Consider the following 26,163-nt stretch of genomic DNA (forward strand, 5'->3'; position numbering starts at 1 on the left):
GGATTGACTTTAGTGTCAGCTCTGTTGTAAACTTGACAGTAGGAACACCTACTATGGCTTGTGAAATTCACAATTAATGTGACTGATTCATTGAACGCATATGTGCAAAGCAGAGCGGTCAGGTACAGCAAGAGACATTACTGGCACACTCCCAGCTTCCTGGAGGGGATGGTCTCAAGGCCCTCAGTCAGAACCTGTTCTGCACTTGAGGGCCTTTAATCTATGTTGTTCTTCTTTGCCTTTGGCGCCTTCTCATTGCCTTTCCACCAGTATCTTCCTCTCATTTCAAAATCAAAATCAATCTGGGATCTCAATTTTATAGTGTAATGCACAAGGAAGATACTTAATAAATGAATCATATATGACTAAAAATGAATCATATATGGCTAATAAATGAATCATATATGACATGAATTACTAGGAAATAACTATGGTAAATCAATAGCCACAATATTTCCCAATACAAAACCATTTCCACAGTATTAGCTAAAACTGCAAATAAAACAATGGTTTCTCACATGTTCCAAGTAAGAAAAGACCACCAGTACCTAGCAAGACCACATCCATGAACCAAAAAACTGTTTTTCCTCTTACACTATTATGCCATCCAGTGAAAGAGACAGCAAGAAAATCCAGTTGAGATGCATCTCAAATATAATGTTAAGATATAATTGTCTTAATCTGAAATATTCTCACAAAAACCCGAGTTCTTCCTCTGTGTATACTCCGAGTTACAGAATAGGTCCAAACATGGGTCAAGTCATTTGACATTCCAAGTCATCTTCCAGTTTTCCACCTTTCTGAGCTAATGCTCCACACAGAGTGTGTCTTACCTGGTGGCACAGCTCTTCCCACTGCCTTTGCAGAAGCTCCATGCGTTCGTTCAGGATGGAGATATCATCGGCACTAATGTAGGCACAGAGGGTGTCTTTCAGCAGTGTCAGCTGAGCCAAGTCATCTGTCCAGCTCCCAGCTGCATTTTCCAGCTCCTAGATTAAAAAAAACAAAAACGTGAATACCCATGAATATCTATCATCAACAATTTCTGAAGTGTGTTAGGAATCCCCTCTTGATACAATTATCTTTCCATCCCATTCTATTTGAACATCTCACTTGGTCTACTTTATTTGCTCTGGTGTTGTCTGATACTTTGCCAAGTTCTGATAAAACCCCAGGTTGTGGGGCACCTGGAAATCTCAGTTGGTTAAAGGACTGCCTTTGGGTGGTCATGATCTCAGGATGGCTCAGGTCCTGGGATTGAGCCCTGACACTGGCTCCCTGCTCAGCGGGGATATCTGCTTCTCTCTCCTTCTGCTCCCCCCCCCACCCACCAATTGTGCTCTCTTTCTCTCTCACATGCATGCTCTCTCTCAAATAAATAATAAAAAAAAATCTTAAAAATAAAACAACCCAGGTTGATTGAAGATGCTTACTATGATCTATTTACTGTTTGATCATTTTGGTTCACCTTTTCTTTCTTTCTTTTTTTTTTTAACTGACTGAACCAGGCACCTCTTGGCTCATCTTTTCTAAGTTGAAATATCATCACTGCATGATCTTCTTTACTTTTAAACTGATTTCATAAACTGCTAATCCAGCCTTTTATTTTTGTCCCAAGTTAACCGATCATATTAATAATTTTTTTTTCAAAAAACCAAACTCCTGGGTTAACTTTCATCCTCAAACACTAAATTTACATTCTGTAATATAGACTTAATAACGTAATCGCTGAAAAGATCTACTGCTGTTATTACTCAATTGAAAATAATGGACTGAATTCATCTCCTGTAGCAACACAGATTTCTTCAGGTTACTGAAGAAAATATTACGTACTCTGTCCTTTTGGGAAATGATTTAAGAAAAAAAATCCATAAAACAGTATTTGAATGAGTTGACACTGGTTTTTGCAATGCTTTGAACTGATGACCAGTTTTGCAATTTGTATGACTCTTGCTTTTTGCCAGCTGTTGATGCTTTTAGATTCCAGCTAATTTTGTGTATAAATAGAGTATTTCACATGGCTTTTTCCCTTCTCTTTTTGTCTCTTCACCCAGGAGACAAGTTTCCAAAGGCAAAGGCAATTAACAGTACTGTCTGAGGCTAACTTCTCAGGCAATTTAGGCAAACGAGGTTTTAGTCTGAATTTTCCAGGTAATTGCTTTGTTTTGCTGCTAAGGGTGGTTTGGGGAAGAGTAGCAGAGAGCTGGACCAAAATGCATCCTTTTAATCTCCAAACTTAATAGCCGGGTATGTTTGTAACTGTTGTATTTTGGGAGATGAGGTCCCATGGTAACAGCATTTGGCTGAAAGACCAAACAATCCAGGTGGAGTAAACACGCAGTATTTCTGCTTATATTCAAAGACATGTTAAGCTGTCACACTGATGTAAAGATTTTTTATGCCAATCTCTAGCCCCTAACTCAAATGTCAGATATAATACATGGTGTAAGGATTATAAAAGAAACAACACCACCACAAAAACCAACTGTTTCAGACTCACAGACTCCATTAGACGAGTCCCTGTTATAAAAATGCAGCCTCTGGACTCAGGCAGCCTTGATATTTACTAACTTGGAAATGTTATTAAACTTCTGGAGGCCTCAGTTTTCACATCTGTAAAAGGGAAATAATAGACTGTCCTCATGAGCTTGTGTTTATGTCAACCGAGATAATGCTGGTAGAGTCACTGCCACATAAGAGGAGCCCAATAAATGCCCATTTCTGTTTATCACAGTTTTCTTTAATCACTTGTTAGGAATTTAACATCACAGATTTAAAACAAACTTTTTAATCTTTGCATACTTCTAAATTTATGTCTCAAGATAATATTTTCCTCACTTGCCATCCATGATGTAATGTATATTACATTTTATTTTTCCTAAATCTGCCTCTTTTTTTTAAAGATTTTATTTATTTATTTGGTAGAGAGAGAGAGCAAGAGCACAAGCAGTGTGAGTGGGACAGGGAGAAGCAGGCCCCCCACTGAGCAAGGAGCCCAATGCGGGGCTCGATCCCAGGACCCCGGGATCAGGACCTGAGCTGAAGGCAGACGGTTAACTGACTGAGCCACCCAGGCGCCCCATAAATCTGTCTCTTCGAGTTTCAAAGGATATCCTTACATTCTGATTCTGAAGAACAATGCTTACATCCAGGCTTTTTGTGAGTTCAAGACTTCTTTAAAAAATTATTTTTTCTTTAATGCTTATGACTTCTTAGCCAGAGTGAAGCAGAGAACTTCTGATTAAAATCCAAATCATTTAAATATGTGTGAAGTTTCTTTTTAAAAGACTTATTTATTTATTTTAGAGAGAGAAAGAGCAAGAGAGAGAGTGGGGGGAAGGGGCAGAGGGAGACAATCTTCAAGCAGACTCTCTGCCAAGCATTGAGCTTGGAACCTCACCTCAATTTACAAGATCATGCCCTGAGCAGAAACCAAGAGTCAGAGGCTTAACCGACTGAGCCATCCCGGCACCCCAGTCTCTGTGAAGTTTTATAGCACAGTCTCTGTGAAGTTTTATAGCATTACTCTAGAGCAATAATTTGCAAATGACTGGGAAACACAAGGACATGTATTACTTGCGGGAGAAAAAGCATTTGTTCAGGTAGTTTTGACTAGATCTGCATATTGCTCAGCAGAGAACTGCTCTAACTACATAGGTATGAATGGAGCATATCCTACACCCACCAAATCGCACTGGTCTCAGCAAGCTCATGAGGCAGGCAGTGTCTGTATTAGTTCCTGATTTGCTTCCAACTGTGATTTGAGGTATGGATCATGATCTTTAAGCAGTCAGAGCCCTGAGTACCTGAACGACTGTGTATCTCCATGCAGCAACTGAGATCAGCTATTTACGGTTCCCGTTTTCCTTACAGAAGAGTGTGGAGGACTTAGGTGTTCCCCTAAGCGCCACTGCCCGCAGAATTTCCAGGCTGCCGAGCCTTGCTGTTCTTTCTGTGAACCACACTATTCTGCTAGAACAATTCTCCATTAGATGCTTTAAAAAGATTGTGTTTATTGCTTTTGACCCAGCTTTTAAATATCTTTTAATGCTGTGTTTATATTTTCCAAGACAATCCATGAAGTGGTCTCTAATTGCATCGACTGCAATAAATCAACAACCAAGTCTCACCAGAGTTGTCTGCCCTAATGCAACACCCAGGAACTTGCATCTACATGTTCACAGCTAGAGCAGTTTGACTGAATTGTGCTCTCAAAGGTCCTACGACAGTGGAAGCGCACAGCTAGGTGACAGCTAACAGCTCGCTGCAGCCGTTTACCTTGCAACGCGTTTGCTCGGCGTGCAGCTCTTCGTGGTGATCTGGCAGAGGCTGAGAAAGCTTCTTTTTGAAAGTTCGCAGTTTCTCCAGAGAATCAGCTATTCCGTTCTCACATTTTTCCCAGTCCTATTATGGGAGAAGAAAAAAATTTCATGGCTTTTTTTTTTTTTTGAAACTGGAACAAAAGAAAAACACTTTTCTTAATCCCAGAGAAATAATTAAAGATTCACTGGCAAGTACACATCCACTGTCATGTAGTGTCATCCAGTGTCAGAGGAGCTGAGTTCTACACTTACTCTGTGTGACTTTAAGGAGGTAATATGCTATGCCTCAGTTTTGCCTATGAAAATGGGCATAACACAAACTCTATAATTGTTGAAGGATTGGAGGAAGCAATGGGTGTGAACACATCAAATACAAGGCCCAGAATATTATGGGTACTCAAAAATGTTATCTGCATCTGGATCAATCTGCAGAGGTAAGAGGTAATAGCAGTATTTTGCCTCTTTTCCTAAGCCCACCCAGAAGGTGTCTGCACTACCTCAAACGCTCTATAAGAGATAAAAAAGAGGATATGGAATCTCTTTCAGGATGAAGTACAAAAATAATATAACCCTGACTCTGGTTCAGTTCATTATATGAACAAGTATGAGGTACATACATTTGATTTGTTACAGAAGTAGAAACACAAGTACGAAAAGCTGGCATTGGGTGGGCTTCATCTTGATAGTGCCGAAACGTGTATCACAGAGGGCTGAGTGTATAACACATAAAAACTGAAACAATCAATAAATGGAAGCAGACAGATAAGGCAAAATTTTAAAAATATACAGCCAGTATGTGAAATATTAACGAGTGCTCTGAAGAAGAATCTAGCACGTTAAGTGGTAGAGAGTGTGGCTGTGTAGACTGGCAGATCTCTACAGAGTGACAAAGAAAACATACATTATGTGGTTGTGTTTTGGATGATTACACACCAAACTCGTAACAGTGGTGACCCTGTGGAAGATTACAGGGTTTGGTGGTGGTAGAGGGGAAATTTCGTTTTTCACTCTACATACTTTAATTATTACCTGATTTTTTTTTTATCAGACACATGTATTTCTTTTTTAATTAAAAGAAAAAGATGAGAGGAACCATAATGGAGACAATTCTTTATAGCATTAGATCTACAAATTAACTTCTATCTAGTGTCTCATGACAATTCAAATTAAATTCATCTAAAGAAATCTCCTTAATTTTGCCTATCACCTTCCATTCCTGTCCCCCCACCTTCCTAGTAACCCTTGCCAGTGGCCACTCCCCACAACTTAAATTACTGAGCCCCAAAGAAAGACAACTAGAATTGCTTTTAGTGGTCAGCCTGGTGCCAAATCATGCCGCCTTTTCCTTCACATTGTCTGTTCCATTGTCACCAGTCTTTACTTGTCTGGGCCCTTTCTGTCTCCTTTCCCAATGCTTTATTTTTAGCACAGCAACCCACAGGTGCTATGACCATAACTGTCTTCTGTTAGAAGTGCTGACTGAAGTGCCTCCCTACTCAAAAGGTCTTTTGGTTTCTAACTGAACTGAGAATTTGGCCCAAGAGTCTCGTTTCTCTTTTAAATTCCTTCAGGGAACTTCCTAGAGTGCATAATCACATTCCCTCTTTTCATTTACCAGGAAAAACACAGTCTGTCTTTCTCAGATTTGTTCCCATTCCCCTTTGTTAAAGTTATCTCTGTGTTCCCAGGCTACAATTAGTTCATCAATGCTAAGCAGAGTGAGATCCTCTTACTAAATCAAACAGCATTCTCAGTGAAATCATCACATACTCTGAAACCTATCAACATGCCATCAGTGAATGTTCATTGATCCAAAAGAGAGAAAGGTCAGTTTCTTATTTTCCATAACAAAATTACGAGGCCATAATGAAGCAGGTGGATACGAAGGTCACAGGATTAGAATCACCGTATTTTGGCATATTTACTCAGAGCATTAAATCAAGGGCTAAAAATAGATAAGCATTATAGCTGTGATGTAAAGATACACTAAAATAAAGAAAAATGACATTAGCATTAGAATTTAGCTTCATAAATTCTTTCTTAGGCAAATTGGTCCTAGTGTATGATTTAAAATAAAATAAACTTTAACAAGAGAAGAATAAGGATTCCCCTTTCCAAGGATGGCTTAGATTCTAAAGCTATAACCCAGTCTTTTTATTACATGAATTACAAGGAAATAACAAAATGTCACGGTCTGCAAACATCTGTCAAAGTGGATGCTTTACACACCAACAAACAGACTGGCAAGAAAAGCAAATGCAGTGACTCAGCCATTTTGCCTAAAGTCTTGGGACTGTGTCCAAAAATCACATCACAAATAAAGAAAAATATATGATTAAAATGATCTCTACGGAATGAGTTCCAACATTTTTAATCCTCTCCTGAAAGCAAAAGAGAAGAAAAAAGAATCAGACATATTGTATTACTGATGAATTGTACTGTGTGCAAATAATAGCTCTTTAACAAATGTTCAGTGGCACTTTTGATTGATTGTTTCCTACATGGAAGGTAATATATTATGAAATAAAATTCAACAGAATAAACCCAACGGGTGTGCATACTTGAAGCATTATAAAAGCAAAATGTGTTCCATTACCTTTAGTTACTGCCTGCGATCCAAAAACAGGGCAGGCCAAATTTAATAGATAATTTTGTTGAAGTGTTGGTGATTATCAACATACAGAAAACTTCACTACTTAGCTCTGTTCACTCTTTAATATGATAATCATATCAACAGTGATAATGACCATCATTTATTACACGCTCAGTCTGTGTAGGTGCTGTGCCACGTGCTTATACTTCATTACTTCATTAAATCCTCACAATGCCGTCTGAAGGAGGGGTAATCATGCCTACTCTAGAGAGGAGGACACTGAGGCTCAGATAGGTTGAGTTAACCAGGTTACTTGGTTTATTATGGTTTTCATTGGGATATATCTGACTTCAGAAACCATGCCTTTTTTCCAATGCCTTCCAGTTATGTATTGAATATGGTTACAGAAAGTGAGGGAGAAAGCATCCTGTGGGGGGTCTGGATAAATCTACATCTCTCTAAACTTGCGGTGTGATCAGTATGCTCTCTGTATCCAACTAAAGTCTTAATATACCTCCTGAATTTTATCTCATAGCAACGTGCTTGGATAAACTAAGATGAAATCATGAGTGCCCTCTTGGATAGGTTCTTTCCTGCTGTAAAATAAGAGATATTAATCTTAAAAACCATTTTAGAGTCTTAGATCAGGGAGTGGAATCTACTCTTTGCATTCCTGTTTGGATTTATTAATCATCACATGGCTCTTGGCTCAGCACCAACCATTTATCAGAAGTCGTCGCTTGGACAGTCTTATTAGACTTAAAACTACTTAGCCGGGGGATTTTTCTGAAAGACAAACTGCTGAAAATTGGGAAACTTCTCCAGTTCATGCAAGATAGGACAAAGTCTTAAATGAGACACAGGGCAGGGGATCAAAATACTGCAGGGTATGACTTAACGATCTTTGCAGTGTCTCGAAGGCTAACAGGAGGGAGCAGTACGACTACTTTCGTGACTTTTGAAACTGCATGACATCTATAGGAGGAGAGAGCTGCACTTACTTTCAACAAGAAGGCCAGCTTTTTCTTCTGTTCATCCAGACGCACGCTGGCTGATTTCCACTTCTCCTGGATTTCAGTGAGCTCTGCCTGCAAGACGGCCTCAGCCCCACTGTCGGCCGAGAGCAGGAGCTGCTTGCCTGCCTCCACTGTTAGGATGTAGCTGCCTTGTTGTCGCAGGAACACTTTTTCTTTGAACTGAAAGGAACCGTAGCTTTTTACTTTCTCATTCTTTTCTTCACCACCCTGGTGCAATACACATGTTTTGAAGTGACCCTACAGTTTTTCACACATCGCATGCCCTCTTTAGCCAACATTTATGGAGCTAGTAGTTGGGGCGTGAATGGAGCACTGTATAAATGAATGAGAATTCAACAGGGAGAGGCTTAATTTCTGTCCCCAAGTTAAACACAATCACAGGGCAATACGGAAACTGCTCTAGGAAACTGATGCATAGGGAACATACCATTACATGTTTCATTTGTTTTAAGTTTTATTAGGATCTTTTCATTTCTTCTGCAAAAAAATGTTTGTGATGCTTGTTTCATACAAACAACCCACTTCCAAGAAAGACCAGTACTCAAATATCTAACCCACGTAGATGCAAGACAGCCTTCCTCAAAGGGGAAAGGCTTCGTGAGTCTTGGAAGACATATGAATACAGCCAGATTAAGAAGGACCTTGTGTAATGAAGGTCAGGAGTCAGGGAGAAGAATCCTTCCACGCAGAGAAATGAAGATGGGCAAATTTACTATACGAGATCCATAGGATGAATTCAGGACCCTGGGGCTAGAATACAGTAGGCATGTGAAAGAGTGGCAGAAGATGACACAAGATCACACCTTGCACAGGAATTTTTTTAATAGTGAAAGTGACTGAGATTCTCAGGAGAATATTAAGCAGGGAAGAGATGTGTTTGGATTAAAAGACTCTGCAGTAGGGTAGAAAATGGAATGGAAAGGGGCGTATACTGGATACACTGAAATAGGTTAGAAAGCTATTGTCTCTGTAGGTAAGAAATCATCTAAGGTAGTGGCAGTGGGGATGGAAACTGGGAGTGTATTAGAAATGGGGAGGGAGAGAACAAGAACATAGCTCTAGAGAGACTCTAAAGTTCCTAACTGACAGACAAGACAGCTGGTAATGAAATTTCCTCAAATCAGGGACATGGGACATGCGACTGCTGGACAAAGGCTCTGTGGGAACCCATGGAGTATATTATGTCTGTCATGCGCACACATACGTATGTGTGTGTGTATGTATATATAGATATATATAGATATATATACATACACATACACACAAATCAAAAAGGCAGTTGAATACATAAGTTGAAAGCTCATGAGGTAGATGTGACTGGAAGATAGCACATTGGCCCTTCTGTGCTGGTAGGAGGCAGATGAAGCCATGGGTGGATGAGGTCTCCCAGAGAAGTGAGGAGAAAGGAGCAGCAAACAATGACCTCCAAAGCAAGAGGAGACCATGAAATACACCAGGGATGACTGATCGGAGTGCTAGGAGGGGGCTGTCTAAGGGGCTGGAGGCCCCGGTTCCTGGGCAGGTGGAAGGAAGGGGCCAAACCAGGAATGGACCAAGAGCTCAGACAGGACTGAGACTTTTATCTTTTCTGGAACACTCAAGTTATGTGTTTAAATTGCTATAATCAATGCAAAGTACTCCTCTCCTGGCCATTGCCTTTCCGTCCATGCTGGAGGTTAGTGAGCTGCTGGGCGGCACTGGTGTGGGCCATGGACAGGGTCTGCGAGAGGCTGGGCCTGACCAGACAACCATCAGTAAATACGGACTTTGTAATGCAATCAGATTGTATGTTCCTGCTGATACTTTGGAACAATATTTGTCCTCATTCCAGTGTCACTCCAGGATCCTCGTGAAGAACTGAGGCGAGGGTAAGGTGTCCAGTGGAAATGTAGAAGAGCTTTAAATAGCGTGTGTTTTGCACCTTACCTGCACTTCATCGAAGAGGGTCCTTGCCTGTTGCAGTGGTATTGGGATGCTTCCGAGAGCACTCACGGGAAGATAGGACACTTCAACCAACCATTTACGAAGCTTCTCTGCCATCTCCCTGTACCGCTGCCACTGGCGAATCTGGCTGTCGATGATGCCCCGTCTCTGCTGGGCCCTGCGAATCACTCCCTGCCACTGATTGCTGAGAAGTGTCAATTTCAGGTTGAATTCATCCCTGGTGCAGAAATAATTACACAGGGAGGAAACACTGTTACCCTGGATGCATTTATGTATCAGCCATGTAGAGGCACGATGTATACACTCTTGATGACCCTAATAAGCCCTGAGAAGTGATTTAGGGGGGTTTTCAAATATCACACCATGATCTTATACTGGGTCTATTTCAAGTAATTTTTAAAATTAATAACTATTGGTTTTTGCAAACATTTTTATGTCTCAGCACAGGTTACAGGCGTATCTGTAAGGTCACTAATTATTCCCTCCCTGAATGCACCAGAGGGGAGGGAGCATAGGGTAGCAGATGCAGTGGGAAGGGGCCCAAACCCTAAGTAAGCAGTGTATGCAGCAGGTGACAGCATCTTGTGAATGTTACAGTGGGAGGGAGAAAATGAGGACCAGGGTACCTGGGTGGCTCAGTCAGTTAAGCGTCTGCCTTCAGCTCAGGTCAGGACCCCACGGTTGTGGGATCAAGCCCCACATTGGGTTCCCCGCTCAGTGGGGAGTCTGGTTCTCCATCTGCCCTCTCCCCCTGCTTGTACACACTCTCTCTGTCAAATAAATAATTAAATTTAAAAAAATAAATAAAAATATATATAGAAAAAAAGAAAATGAGGACCAAACTTTTTTATAAACCTCTGTCTTCAGCCAGAATTGTAAGCCACTTTGTATGAACAACACTGGGTTATTTCAGCTAGAATCATAACCCACTTAAATAAAATCATGTTATTTAAAAAAATTTTTTTAAGATTTTTATTTATTTATTTGAGAGATCGATCGCGGGTGGAGGGGGTGCAGAGCAGAGGGAGAGGGAGAAGCAGACTCCTCACTGAGCAGGGAGCCTGATGCGGGGCTCGATCCCAGGACCTGAGCCAAAGGCAGACATTTAACCAACTGACCCACCCAGGCACCCCTAAAAATATTTTTAAAACTCATAAACTCCACATTCCCTCACAATAAACAGCACTTATCTTTAGCGAATTAGTTCACATATTAATCTAAATCGTTCCTTCTACATTTTAAACCCACTTCATTTTGTTCTTAGAAAAATGAAAACTATCTAGTCATCACTGTCTGTATGAAGGTTGTTCCACATACTTAGAGATAGTAAATTTTGCTTAAGTGTTCTTGATTTTAGGCTAAATAGTCTCAGGTCTTTTAGTCTGTCCTTTCTACCTCTGTGTTTTCTACCTTTAAAAAAATGTCGGTAGATCTTTAGGAAGTTTTCCTTAACATTCAGTTTGTAGCTCTAGAACTGATTTGTTCAGGATCAAACAGAAGGAGTTTCCTTGTACATTGAGTGCTATTCATATTTTAATATTTAAGTGTAACATTACTTGTTTTTTCTCTATTGTGTCGGTTTTGCTTTTCTTCCCTAGATAAACTATTCTCTCCTCTTGAGTGTGGCCTCAAATCTGAGCTGAACTTACTCATGTGGACTCCTATATTGTTGACACATCCTATCATCTAGGCCCACTCTAAACCTTGGCTTTGTAACCAAGTGTGTTACTGGCGCTTCTGTTTTTGAAAGGAAATTCTGATGTGAATTATCTAATTGCAGTAGAATTAAATGTGATGAATTAGATTCATGAATCTCCCCTAGAAGCTACAAGCATCTATCATCTCTGAAGACATTTCACTCCAGGACTTGAGACTGTCCTACAACAGGAAAAGTGCCCTGCACGTTGCTTTTCCTATCAGGCCACTATCCAAAATATCTTTGGAGCCCTTGTTCTCACTTTCTGTAGAGCCAAACTGTCCTGGGCCACCTGCCAGCATGAGGAAGTACTGAACACATGACACCGTTCTCATGGCTGAACTTGAACTCTAAAACACAAGACTATAAACAAACCTTTAAAACACAATACATTTGTAATATGGGGCCTTCATGCTCTAATCTGAATTGTTTTTTCTTTTGCAACTTTCAGAATTATCCTCGGTCCAAACCTCCCATTTTCCTCTCTTCGGTGTTTCTCCTTAACTGTTAACATTTACAATTTAATAGATGTTGGCTTGTACATGAATTTTAAATTTTGTTTTACTTACTGGCTTAAACTTTTATAATACTGTTATAGAGTTGACCAAGGGAGGATAAAGCAAAGAATACGTTAATTGCATTTGAATTTGTTTGATTCTGAAGGCCTTAGATTCTCAGTAAAGCTCACATTTAAGTTTGGCTTACTTTGGATAGAATAAATATGGTATCACATTTGGTTGTTCCAAACTTAAATATCCACTTAAAAACTGAAATTTCTTCAAAACACTTAAAAAAAAAGTTAATGAAAACAGTGATTTATGTTCTTTTTTTTTTTTTTTGAAAAAAATGCTAAGTTAATTATAATCACGGTTACTGGTCCTTTATATGGGAAAGATGTTCTTATGTAAATATATAAGTATCAATGAAGTTTATACTCCAAATATCACTACATAAAGTAGATGTGCCAGATTAGATGTTGTTCCTAGGAAATGTAAGTATAATACAAAATCAGCACTTCACACACTGGAAGTCAAAGGAGGAGCTAGATTTTACCTCTTCCTTTTTACTAAAGAGGAAATCTGGTAAGTAAAGGAAGATGAAGCAGGATTTCAGTGTGTCAGAGTCATCTGACTAAAGTAGCAAACCATTTTCAAACCCGAAATCACCATGGTATGGGAAAGCTGGCTCGTCCTGACTAAAACCCAGATACACGATTCTACGGCCAGCTGAGTGACCTTGGTCACATCAGTTTGCATTTCTGGGCCTCAAGTTTTCATCTATAAGTAAGAGAGATGATCTAATCATCTCTATGCTCCTTTGAGGAATATAATTTCTCTAACTGTATGAGAGGATTAGAAGCATCTGTTTACAGACCATTGATACGTCGTTGATACAATTTTTTCTGATCTATTCATTAATTCCAGTCTCCTGCAGAGGTCTGGAGAAGGCTGGCTAGGTGATTTCCAATTACTCTATGTCCTTCATGTAATATAATAGCAGTTCTTTAAAAGGATTCAATACTCAGTCGTTTCAGAGATTCGGACAAGCCTTTTCTCCAATTACAGAGGCTCCATTGCAGTACAATTGCCTTAGGAAGATTAGACATATGCCCCTTAATCTGCTCATTAAAAAGAAAATGACTAATTCCCTGAAACCCTTCTCCATAATAATATATCAAAGATCCTACCTGTCATCAACTTGACCTTGTTCTAGGAGACGCTGCCCATCAATAATGATCGAGTGCAAAATCTGCTGGCGACTGAACATCTCTGCTTGAAACAACTATTATTTGAAAAAACAGAACAACATACTTTTAGAGCTCCCAGTTTTACTGACCAGTTTTCTAGTAACTTCCCCAAAATTCTGGCTTTAGCAAGGCTTTGAAAAATATTTCCAGTTGTATCAGGATACGTGTGAAATCCCGCAGTATAGAGGAATGTATTTTTAAGTAATCAATTAAGATATACTTAAAGATAAAGTTTAGTTTTTGCTTACAAAAACTAAGTGACTAAAAGTAGAACTATGTTTCCCTTCTTTCAAAATCACCTAATAACATTAGTTAACACATAATTTGTATTCTGGTTTATTTATAGAGAATAGCTTAAGACCTTTTAGAAAGTTGAAAAAGATTTAAGAAACCCCACATTTTTCTTTGCTTTTTTTTCAAACTCACTGTTTTTGAATTTAATTTGGTTAATAAAATTATTTCATTACAAAAAAAATTCAACAGGAAGTTTTTCAAATTATTTCTGCTGTTTTTTCAACACTTTTATTGAGATACAATTCAGAGACCTTACAATTCACTTATATAGGGTATATAATTTAATGACTTCTATTATATTCATAGACTTGGGCAACTATCACCACAATCGAATTTAGACCAAAAAGAACTTCTCTCTCAGCAATCACTCTCCATCTCTTCCCAATCCACGAGCACTAGATAACTACTAACCTATTTACTGACTCTACAGATTTGTCTACTCTGAACATCTCATGCAAATGGAATAATGCAATGTACTGTCTTTTGTGACTGGCTTCTTTCCACTTAGCATAATGTTTCCAGGGTTGATCCATGTGCGGGAAGTATCAGCACCACATTCTTTTTTTACTGCTGAATAGTATTCCACTGTACAGACATACCACATTTTACTTATTCTTGCAACAGCGGACGGATATTTAGGGTTGTTCTCACTTTGGGGCTATTATAAGTAACACTGCTGCGAACAATATTCTTGCACAAGTTTCTTCGGACACGTATTTTCATTTCTCTTAGGGATAAAGCTAAGAGTGGAACTACCAGGTCATATGGTAACTCTGCTTAATATTTTGAGGAACTGCCCAACTGTTTTCCAAAGAAGCTTCACCATTTTACATTTCCACCAGCAATGTATGAGGATTCTAATTCCTATATACTCTCATCAACACTTGCTGTCTTTTTCACTGTAGCCATCATAGTGGGTATAAGGTGATCTCACTTAGTTTTGATTCATTGTCTTTAATTCCATCTTCAGTCAACTTGATAAAACTGGACTTAAAAATACCTTATACATATTTAAAGTCTCTGTTTTTAAAATTTAAGCAAAATACTTTAAAATTAGTTTCATTCCCTTTTAAGTTCTTTTAAGCTTTTCTCTGCTTTTAGGTAAATCCCATTTCTCCATTTGTTTATATTTCAGAAACACATGGGCCAATGTGGTTGTACCAGTAAACAGCAAAATTGAGACGAGCAGCAAATTAATTACTTTACTTTTTGTATCTAGTTCTCTTTTCAGTGTTACTTAAGAAATAATTATGGTGCAATTTGATCAAGAGGTGCTCTCTGAGATATTTGGCGGCTTGATTTCCAAGTATAAAATACGGTATGTTTTTTTACAGAACATACAATTTTCATTTATCAAAGACTTGCAATCAAAGCATAATCTCTTAAGCAACTAGCCTTGGCAATATTAATGTGGTATGTAACTCAATTTGAAAATTGTCTAACTTTCTGCATTCCTTCCACACACACCCCTGACTCCCCTCCCCACCCCCCATAAGTATAGACTTTTACCACAATTCTGGCAGTATACATTGTAGGATATTGAAGCCTGCTACATTTTTAAAACTGACGATGGAAGCAAAGAACTGGATCACATTTTTGTAATTAAGATACGAAAACCTCAAACTTAAGAAAGAAGGCAAAACAATGCCTACACCTGGGCAGACTTAGCACAAGGTACGGTGCCTGAACCCTCCACAGGGCATCGTACAGCCTTTTCTAAAGATCGAAAACAGTTTCACAACCCCAAAACCTAGCAGCATAACTTACCTCATGTGCTCTCTGCTGCTCCAAAAGATGCTGATAATTGCCTGAAATCTCTACCGCTAACTTCTGTTCCGTCTGAACCAGGAATTCCATCCATGTTTCACATTTTTCCAAGAAAGTCTGGTGTTGCAGCAAAAATGACTGCAACTTACTGACAAAACAAAGGAAAAAGAGTAATGATTATGTTGTTGTTTGTTAATTCTTAAATTGTCAACATATAAAGCTAGATTAAATAAATATCCTCTGCCTCCAGTTCTAGTTTGACCACCACAAAGCTTTCAATGTTAGGTAGTGAATTTTTAAAAAAGAAAAAAAAATAAAAGTTTAAAATGGCAGGTTTTCAAAATGATAAAATTATGTATGTACCCTTAATATAGTCTCATGAAAAATAAGTTCTTTTTCTTTTTTGTTGAAACAATATTTCGTACATCAAGCATGGGAAACCACAATCTGAGCTCGCCACTTCTAGTTCAAATTTTGTATCACTGGAAAGACCTGGAATTTATAAATATGCACAAACCATGCACTTCTATCTACTGGTATATCAGGGTGGCCCAAACATCTCTTGGTTACTCTACCTGAATCTCTCTGTGGTCTGAGAGGAGATCAGAGACCAGTGCCGGTTCAGATTCTGCATCCTTTTGATTTCTTTATCATTCAGCGGTAGCCTATATCCAAGCTCATTTAGACGGTCTAGGTCGGGGGCCATGCTGCTGAATTTTAACATCTGCCCCTGGAAGCAAAATTTAAAAGCCAGTTTAGCACTATGGTCAGAAAAGGCAGAGTTCTTTCAAACTGCACAGTGACCTTCTGATTTTAGGAAGATGAAGGTCTTTGGTTATCCCCTGCATTTCTAGGCCACTGACTTGTCATCTCCAGAGCTGCAAATAAAGGAGAGCTGCGACTCCTAACCCCTTCCGCTGCTGTTGCCCCCGCTGCTAGAGCTCCTCACTAGCTTCCACTGAACGTTTAGTAGTTTACTTGCTGATGGATGAAAATTATGCTGATGACAGAAAAGGCTTATTTCCTACCCTTTATCTTCCCTTTGTCTATGCTAATCTGCTCCTTTATTATCTAATATCAATAAGAATATTTATAATGGTAACCATTATAATAGTAATAGCTAACGTTTCTTGAGAACTTATTATAAACCAAGTAATAGTATAAGAGCTTTACCAGTAGTAACTCATTTTATTTGCAAGACAATCCCCTAAGGTAAGTACCATGACTATTCCAACGTTATGATGAGAAAAAAGAGGCTCAGAAACGATGAGTATATTGCTCATGGCTACCCAGCTAGTAAGTGGTAGAGCTGGGGAAACAAGAGCCATTGAGCGCTTGCTAGATGAATGGCGATCCCGTTCGAGCTTTGAAGTCACCACGTATTATCCCAGCAGCTTCAGTTTTAGGTCCTTGGACCCAATCCCAAAGTTGGTGAGACTCAGCTGACAAAGCTTTCAGAGCTCCTCTTTCCCTTCAAACACAGGACAAACTGTCTTTTCTGGTTTTCAAGTGGGCATTGTAACTCCATCTAGGAAATTGGCTATAGGCAGAGGAAAATGGCAGGACACTTTTGGCTGTGTTTGTTTTCTCTCTGAATGCTCTGAAATAGGCTCATTACCCTAAAGACAGAATACATCTTTCCAACTGTTGAAGTCAAAAGTGTAACAATCAAATGGTAGAACTTTCATGGGCAGATATCAGCAGTGAACAAAACTGACAGGCAATAGGGGCTTATGGGGCTTCCAGACAGTAAGAACTATTCCAATAATACTATTCCACAATAGCAGTCACCGAATCGCATTAACGTAATTAAATGGTCTGTAAAAAATTTTGAAGAAAAAGAATAGTGTGCTGTGAAAGTGTCATGGGGGAGCCTGACCATGAACAAAAAGGGGAACTTTCTTAAGAGAATGACATTGAACAAAATGACCAAAAGTTCATTCCTTTTGGTGGAAGGGAGTTGGTGGGGCCAACAAACGACTTCCAGAAAGAGGTGATGTTATGTGCGGAGATGCTAGGAAGCACTGTGATGGACACTGAGATGTACAGTGGTGAAGACAAGACCCTAAGGAAGATGGAAGCCAGGTCCACAGGGCATGATGATCCACACTGGTCTTCACCCTGAGAGCAGTGCAAACCAATGGAGGGTCTAAAGCAGAGGAATAATATGATAAAACTGGTATGTCTATTGTTATCATTTTATTTACTGGATGTTTAAAATAGTTCATAAGTAAGTAAAACCCATTAAAAGAAAAAGATCATTCTGGTAGCTGTGGGTTGGAGGGGTTGGGTGGCTGCACAGAGGGCCACAGAGGCTGTTGCCAGGGTCCGAGATATAGGGGACTTGCCTAAGAGTGGATGAGGGTAAAGATAGAGACAGGAAGTTCAAGAGCTCCGAAGGAGGAGGTGACCCACCGGGCAGGGGAAGGGACGAGAGGCGGGAAGGAGGAGTGAGCTGGAATCCGAGGACTGCCCCGGGCCGGCTCCCATCACAGGGTGTGAAATCAGTGTGTGTGCATTGCAGGAAAACAGAGCTGGGAAGGGTTTCTTTGGAAGCTCAAAATAAAAAGTAGGCCTATGTCAGGAGTTGTGAGTATTCCTTAAGATTTTGAGGACAAAAGATAAAAGATCTAGGCCTAGGATTTGAATGTACTTACCTTAAGTTCTTCCATCCTCTCCTGGATGGTTGAGAGATCAGATGAGTGGCTAGGGTCCTGCCCTTGTAATATTTCTTCAGCTTCTACTATCCAGGCCTCCAATGCTTCTAAGCTCTTGGTAAAGGTTTCATAGTCAAGAACTCCAGCCTTTTTTTTTTTCACAAAAGAAAATTGGTATTTAGATATCTAATGAAAGGGCAACTGAATAGTGAAATTATTTTTCATATTCTTGTGTCAAATTGCCATCCTCAAGATGCCATAACTAAAGAAACAAGGCTACATGATTTAACTTTTCTTCTCTTTATTCCTGTAATTTTTTGAAAATTTAGAATTACTCCTAGATACCATATTAATTGACCAATTAAAGTTATTTTTAAAATATATTACTAAACAGAAAAATATTCTGATTCTTGGCAAAAACTTGTTATATAAACATGAATGTCAACAACAAAGCCACTTAGTATTTATTAGTCGAACGTATTTTACTCAGTACCGTGGAAGGAAGCATTGCTTTAGGGGCAAAATTACATTGTAAAGAATAGTGCAAGACTCCCACCTTCCCTTGTCCCCATTGGAACTTCCAAGTTCATTTACTTTTTAATTCTTTGGTCTTGAAAGAAGCGTTTTTTCAATGATGAAAAAATTTTCTTTTCCTGTGGTTAGGCTCAGATGTTATAGAGAAAGCCAATTTATAACACATACCAAATATGAGCTCTGTGACATACCTGTAACATAGTCTGCTGCTTGCAAAGAGCCTGCTCTAGGGTACATAGGTGTTGACTCAAAGACAGCTGATCAGATTGAATGGCTGATGCCGCCGAAGCATCCACCTGTTGCTTGAGCTGCTCTCCCAGCTCATGCAGAACAAAAAGGGAATCCTTCACTGTCCCCAGTCCTTTGAGGAGATCCTACAGACGATGAAAATATGCCCATTATGAAACAGCATGGTAAGTGTACTCCTTAAACTGATAATCAGCAAAGGACCATATATCTGGAAACACTCAATTCTTACTTGTCAAATTATTACACCAAATAACTCTCACCTGCAGAAAAATAATGAAGAATTAAATCTGATTTTTAAACATGGATGCGTGTTGACATTTTTTAGAGATACATGTACTATTCTTATAATAAGAGCCCCATAAGTTCATTGTAGGATGTTGGGGGGAAATGCAGAGAAACATACATAAGAAGAAACATTATCTACAAGAAGAGCCAATAAATGGAAACATTTTGGCATGTTTTTCCTATCTTTTCATGTAGTTGATATCAAATCAAAAATATAGTGCTACATTTTATCTTTTCCTGCTTAATATTGTACACACAATGGGTAAGTTTGTCAACAACATCTTTCGTACGTGTGGTTGCATTATAGTGATTGCACAGATCCCCCTGTCTCAGTGGAGCCTAGAAGCCCAGCAACGGCCCTGGTGAGCAGGGACTGAAGCCAACTGTATCTCCATTCTTTTCCATGGCTTCTCCTGCCTCCACTTTTTGTGGGACACTCTTAAATGCTTAAAATTCAAGCCAATGGAAATTCCTTGTTTCTGGTTTCCATCTACCACTAAGAGATGACACATGACTGGTTCTTCTACCTGTTGCTGGTACTCCACCAGACATGGTGAAAGAGTAGAGCCTGCTCTATCTAGAAAGTGACTCCTATGAGAGGGAGAAAAACAAAAGGCAGCTTTGACCTTGACACAGATCTTAGACAAATTCAGAGAGATAATTGGAGCATTACTCCCCTAAAATAGGAGTGTATGTGTCAACTCAGGAGGACTGAAAATTGAAAATGACAAATCTTATAAGGATAAACTATGTGGAAGAAGGAGAGAAAAACATATTATCTTTAGTATTAAACTTTAGCTCTAAAGTGATTATTTAGCATTCACGAGACAGTATTAGAATAGGTTAAAATTTGTGTGCTTTTCGTAACTTGCCTAATTCTAATAAACCAACTTGGGAAAGTTTACAAGAGGATCTTTGAAACAAGTTCATTAAAATAAAGACAAATAAGGACAAATCGTAAGAACCATGTAATGGGTGAAACAAGAGAACTGTTTCTGAAAACCTAAAGTAGGTTATTGGCAACTTCAGTGAAAAAAAGAAATATTAAAAAGCTATTAAAAAGAGGTATACCAGTAAATCAGGAGAGAAAGACTTCTACTAGAAAAAATAATTATGTTGATGCTTACATAAGAAATAATGGACCTAACTAGGTAATACCATTCATGGTGGATTTTTAAAAAATATAACATTATTCTCCATACTCTCTCATTTCCTAATATTGACAAATATGTAAAAACCAACAACTTAAATCTTCACAAAGATGGTATGCCATTAGGAAAAATGGGGAAACAACTCATCTATAAAAATGAAACAGCAGGAGGGACCTCTTAAATCTGATACATATGCAACTGTGTTCTGAAAACCTAGCAGGCTCTTTGATCCTTAAAACAAGTTTTGGGTAGCTGTCCCACATGATGAGACATACCAAAGGCTTACAGACATCAGCACTAGCTTTGCTAAACTTGAGATGGCTAAGACTGGCATGGTGGGAAAACAGCAGCGTTCCTACACATACGTTGCAATCTTGAATCCATGTAGCAACTTCGTCATCAGCAATGTCCTTGTTGGTGGCTGCCTTCAGGAGCTCATTGGTTCGACCCTCCTGCTGCTGAACTGTGGAAGCACACTGTTTGGAGTAGTCCTTGTATCTTTGCCAAAGTTGAAGTAGGGCTTTGCTGGAGTGCAGCTGCTCAGCAATCTCTTCCAGCAAGTTGTTCCATCTGGAAACAATAGCCAACACTCACGGGCAGATTAACACCTCTTACCAAATGCTGTTATTTGCTCTTTTATTTTCATGATCCTGCTTCATGTGAATATGGGAATAATTCAGAGATGTCTCATTTCTATTTGACATAATTTTACTATGTAATATTGCCCACTCATATTTCAAGGGAAGATAGTAGAAATGAAGTCCATCTTTGGGTAGACAGCAGTTTTAATATCTTTCTAAGTCTCTTTATTATATTTAGTTACATTAAATTCATTTGTGAAAACTGAAACATTAGTAGAATAGAATCTATAAAGCTCAAATTCAAAATGCCAGTGGGTTTTAACTGTATCATTATTTGTAATAAGGTTGTGATACAAATAATGCATAACCGTGTAAACTAAGCATGTTCCATACCTCATATTGACATCTTTTAACGTATTGGTAAGCGTTTCTGTCACGGGTGGGTGACACTCTTTTAACAGTTGGTTGGTGACAGAGCCAAACCTCTGCAAGTTCTTTTCCTGTTTTTCCAGATCATCTTGAAGATTCTGCCCCAAAATTAAAAAAAAAAAAGTGCCATAGATGACATGACAGGATGTAAATTCTAATAATCAAGTTTAAAAGTAATTTATAGCTGTTTCCATAAACATGTACATAAAAATACATAAACCATGACTTTGTTCCAATGCTTTATAAATTTTCCTTAGATAATCATTTCTTCTTTTATAATTTTGTTCTTATGGATGTGAAAAGAGACCCCGAACAACTAAATGTTCTTACAGTGGCATTTGGAATTCTGCTGGGAGAGCTCACGTGAGTGTCCCTGTCCATCACCTAGTAGGAAGCTATAGCAGTGGTATGTGTCACTGCCTTTGCTATTCAAAGTCAAAACCCAGGTCTCCATTTTATTACATATCTAGAGTTGTTCTACCAGAAACTCTGAATAATCAGACCTTAAGAGGTCATGGCTTTTCTGAGTACCACTTATAAGTTCTGTCTCTGGGTGTTATTCCTCTCAAAGCATATTTATTAGACAGGCTACAGACTTGGCACGGTCTTCTACCAAGGACTAGCGAAGGATCTTGAAGAAGACATTTCCCGGTAAACACTGCTGGAGTGCTAGACTCAGTTCTTTTTTTTTTTTAATAATAATTTTTTATTATGTTATGTTAGTCACCATACAGTATATCCTTAGTTTTTGATGTAAAGTTCCATGATTCATTATTTGCATATAACACCCAGTGCACCATGCAATATGTGCCCTCAGTTCTTAGTAAAACTCTAGGTGACACAGGTTACAAAAACCCAGCTCTATTTAACACCAGTATCTGCTTGCCACCAAATCAAAACCCATTCATATCTGAAGACAGCAGGTACTGGTGTTAAACACAGAAGAGGCTTCTAATCGCCTCAAAGTTATAAAATCTGTTTTCAAACTTACTATTCTCAAAGCAAATTTTAATGATTCTCAGTATCTGCAACAACTATTTAAGGTTTAAAGAAATCATGGATACATACATTTTATCCCTCCTCCCTCCTACCCATCCCCAAGAAAAGGCATTCCCTGATCAGAGAGTCTGTGTATGAGGTCAGCAACATATAAACTTTCATTGCCAAGCCAGGGAAGTGGACTGATGTCAGGAGGGGACATGCTGGGCTCTTGCTGGCATCCCATCTCTTGAGGGCCTATCCTGCCCATCTCGTATCCCAGTCTGTGTGCGTTAGCCAGGGAGAAAGAGCGGCCACAGGTGAGAGTGCCCAGTCAGCGCGTGGTGCGCAGGGGAGTGAGGGCAGCAGCCGATTCGAAGGCAGGGGCCTGAGGTAGGAGACAGTGCTCTGCAGAGGCAAACAGCAGCGAGGTCATCCTGTATGAGTACAGTGATGACGGGCACACAGGAAACCAAGCAGTAAGTGCTAGAAAAAGAGATTTATGTGTACGCATCAGACAGACTACTGATATTATGCTGAATGAAAGGACTTGGCACAGTCTTCTACTTAATAGTTTGCAAGTTTACCATTTTGGCTATCTTTCTCTCTGTTTTCTTTGTTTTCTTTTTAGTCCCTGAGAATATGTTTGGAGAAGCAGGATAAAGACAGAAAGGGAAGACGTCAAGGCAGCAACAATAGATCAAGGAGGTTGGTTTGGATGTAAAATCATTTTATAAAACGCATTCATGTGGATATTTATATAATAGAATTTTAAAAATCATTTAAATACCAACTAATCCAGAAATTTGGTATCCACAGGCAAGTGTTTAAGTTACAAATAAAGCAGGTAGGCTTAATTTTAAATATTTAAAAATAATTAAATGTAAACAATACACAGCAACATTCCAGGATGCTGTTCACGTTTGCTTTTTTTTTAATTTTCTCAAATCAAAAAGAATATTAAAGACGGGTTAAATTCACTCCTTACCTGAAGATTGTCCACCTGAACTTGTGCGGCTTCTAAAGAGCCAGTCAGCAGACGGAAGCGGGAAAGAGAGTATCTGGCTTCCATGAGGTAGCTGTTTATCTCATCCAAGGCCACCTTGTGATTGTTCCATTGGTCAAACACGGACCTCAACAGTATCTTTAATTGCCCAACCTTTTGAAAGAGACAGATGCTTCTTATACTTGCATAATATTTAAAATTTTAAATATTTAAAATGACTGAATACATACTGAATTGATGGAAACAACATTAATATTTAAGAACTTCATCAGGGTTTCAGGCATTATAAATAAACTAGAAAAAAAAAGATTTGAAAAGACATAGCAACATTGAAATGTACGTCTTTTTGTGAATTTTTGACCACTCAGTCCAAATTTAAATGCTTAAGAAGGGTAATTTACAACCTTTGTACCTAAATATACGTAATATACATTCTATATATCTGGAAATATAAAAGTGATAAAAGATCAATATACTTAATAACACAGTTAGGAAATACATTAATCATTGTTTTAAATGCATTAACTCATCTAATCCTTATAACAACCCTATGAAGTGGGTATAATTATTATCCCCATCTTACAGATGAAAAAATTGAGGCACAAAGACGTTATGAAGATCATCTGAGATCATACTATTGGAACATGAGAGATCTAGATTTGAATCTAAGCAGTCTGGTCCCAAGAAATGAAATAAAAATCTGTCTGTCTGTCTGTCTATCTATCTCCTCCTCCCTCTTCTCTCTCTTTTTCTATTTCACATATGCACATATGCACGCACACACACAGACACACAAACACTCAAATTCATATCTTAAGACAAAACATCTAAGAACATTCTTTGCATAGACTTATCTGCAACAGAAATTCAAGCTCTTAGTTTGGTCTGTATCATTTGGAAAGACATCTACTTTTGGATTTCCTGAATGTCACCTTTAATCTTCTAAATATAATCTTTGAATAAAGTAGAAGTACGGCCATAAGTAAGAAAAGAGATCATATAAATTAATTTGTACTTGCATTCTCTGCTTTTGTTCTTGGTATTTGTAAAAAATGCTGAAACCAATCAAGCTACTATCTAATGGGCCAACGGACTACGAAAGTGCTGCCTCAGAAATGGTGTAAAGCCCAGAGGTGCAGACAGGAGTGAGGACCTACCGAGTCTATCCAAGAAAGTAAAGCCAGGAGATTAACCAGAATATTTAAATAGTTTATTTCTTCTTTGTATTATTTTTCCTCGGTTTTCGTGAGAAGATGTTTCTGTGAATGAACCACTTAATTTATTTATATAGTAATTTATTTCCAAGATTTGTGATGATTTATAAAAATGCATAAAATTCAATAAAACAGATTTAAAACTGGGTTAAAGATAGTATAAGGACAGACTAGAAGGCTGCACCAGGAGGGGTACACGGACTGCAAGAAGCTGTTTGCTGGGCCATGGGTCCCAGTCACTTAACCTGCTTGTGCCTTAGCCCCCATCTCTGCAGAGTTGTGAACGATAACTACTCACACGGGTGTGTGCACAGCAGTATTTGTTGTTACACATATTTACTAATGGAGACTTCAGCACTCCATTAGGCACAGATGTATCAAATGTCTTCGTAGAGCTTACATTTTAGTGAGAGAAATCTAAACAAAAAAGTAGGCTGCATCCTCTGTTAGATGTTGATAAATAATCTTGATAAAAGAAAAGCAGAGAAGAGATTCGGGGAGTGGGAGGTAGGGATGTGGAAGATGTGTCTTAAAACAAAGTGGAAGGAAAGCCCTCACTGAGATGGTGAACTTGAACAACGAGCTTGCAGAAAGGGAGTAACCCACGTGGCTATGTCAGGGATCGCGTTCCAGGTGGGGGGAAGAGCCAACATAGAGCCCCTGAGTGTGGAACATGCCGGTGGAGTTCAAGAGTAAGGAGAGACCAGAAGCAAAATGAACCTGTGGGACAGCAGCAGAAGATAGGTCGGAAAGACTGTGGGAGGCCAGGTCCTGGGTCCTCACCAGGTTTTGGCCTCATTTTGAACAAGACAAGAAGCTACTGGGGGGCTTTGACCAGATGACTGGTGTGATCTGGCTTCCATTTAACAGGACCTCTGGCATGGAGACCACTGAAATAATGAAGGCCAGCAACGATACTGACTTAGACCTACGCGTAGGCTATGGAGATGGGGGGAAGGGCTGGATTATCGGTTTGCGCAGAAAAGGCGGCCGACAAGATTGCTGATGGACCAGACGCAGGGTATGAGAGAGAGGACTCTGCGTCTTCTGCCTACTACGCAACCGGGCAGAGCAGTCGTTAACTGAGACAGCAGAAAGCGTAGGTTCATGAGGGAAGAACAGGGGTTGGTTTGGACATGGACACATGAGATGTCTACTGGTCACGCAAGAGGAGATGTATATAAATTGGATTTCTCTCTCTGTCTCTGTCTGTGTCTACAGTTTAGGAGAGAAATCCAGGCTAGGGATATACATTTGAGAATTGTCTATACCTAGACAGTATCTGTGCACATGAGAATGGATGGGATTACTAAAAGCGTAATGTTCATAATAATGTTTATTATAGGAAATATCCAAAGCTAGACTTTATTAAAAAAGAGGTTAATAGGGGCTCCTGGGTGGCTCAGTTGGTTAAGCATCTGACTCGATTTTGGCTCAGGTCATGATCTTCCAGGTTGGGAGATGGAGCCCTGCATCAGGCTCCACACTCAGTGGGGAGTCTTCTTCCCCTCTGCTTCTCCCCCTGCATGCACGTGCATGCACGTGCTCTCTCTCTTCCTCTCTCTCACAAATAAATAAAAATCTCAAAAAAATAAAATAAAAGAGGTTAATGAAGTAGACTTAATACAAAGAGATAATGCGGAGATTCTGTAACTATCTACTTGGTTATTTTAGGAAAA

The 26,163-nt window shown here is 39.1% G+C and overlaps 1 protein-coding gene across 12 annotated transcripts in view; it reads right to left on the reverse strand.

Annotated features, from left to right (window-relative positions):
• The window catches only part of SYNE1 (spectrin repeat containing nuclear envelope protein 1), a 443,290-nt gene that overhangs the window by 64,874 nt on the left and 352,253 nt on the right, over positions 1-26,163 (reverse strand). For all 12 annotated transcript variants that reach the window (XM_045805371.2, XM_045805374.2, XM_045805377.2 and 9 more), the window contains 12 exons: positions 23,253-23,423; positions 21,251-21,384; positions 20,642-20,846; positions 18,783-18,965; positions 18,058-18,204; positions 15,976-16,130; positions 15,401-15,548; positions 13,280-13,374; positions 9,879-10,113; positions 7,917-8,111; positions 4,279-4,404; positions 834-989 (listed from right to left, as the gene is read on the reverse strand). In XM_045805371.2, the coding sequence (XP_045661327.2) occupies positions 834-989; positions 4,279-4,404; positions 7,917-8,111; positions 9,879-10,113; positions 13,280-13,374; positions 15,401-15,548; positions 15,976-16,130; positions 18,058-18,204; positions 18,783-18,965; positions 20,642-20,846; positions 21,251-21,384; positions 23,253-23,423 (1,950 nt within the window). The remainder of the gene's footprint in view (positions 1-833; positions 990-4,278; positions 4,405-7,916; positions 8,112-9,878; positions 10,114-13,279; positions 13,375-15,400; positions 15,549-15,975; positions 16,131-18,057; positions 18,205-18,782; positions 18,966-20,641; positions 20,847-21,250; positions 21,385-23,252; positions 23,424-26,163) is intronic.

This window comes from Ursus americanus, chromosome 11 (genome assembly GCF_024610735.1).
Source record: "Ursus americanus isolate L20-20 chromosome 11, mUrsAme1.1.p, whole genome shotgun sequence".
In the NCBI taxonomy this organism is placed as follows: domain Eukaryota; kingdom Metazoa; phylum Chordata; class Mammalia; order Carnivora; family Ursidae; genus Ursus; species Ursus americanus.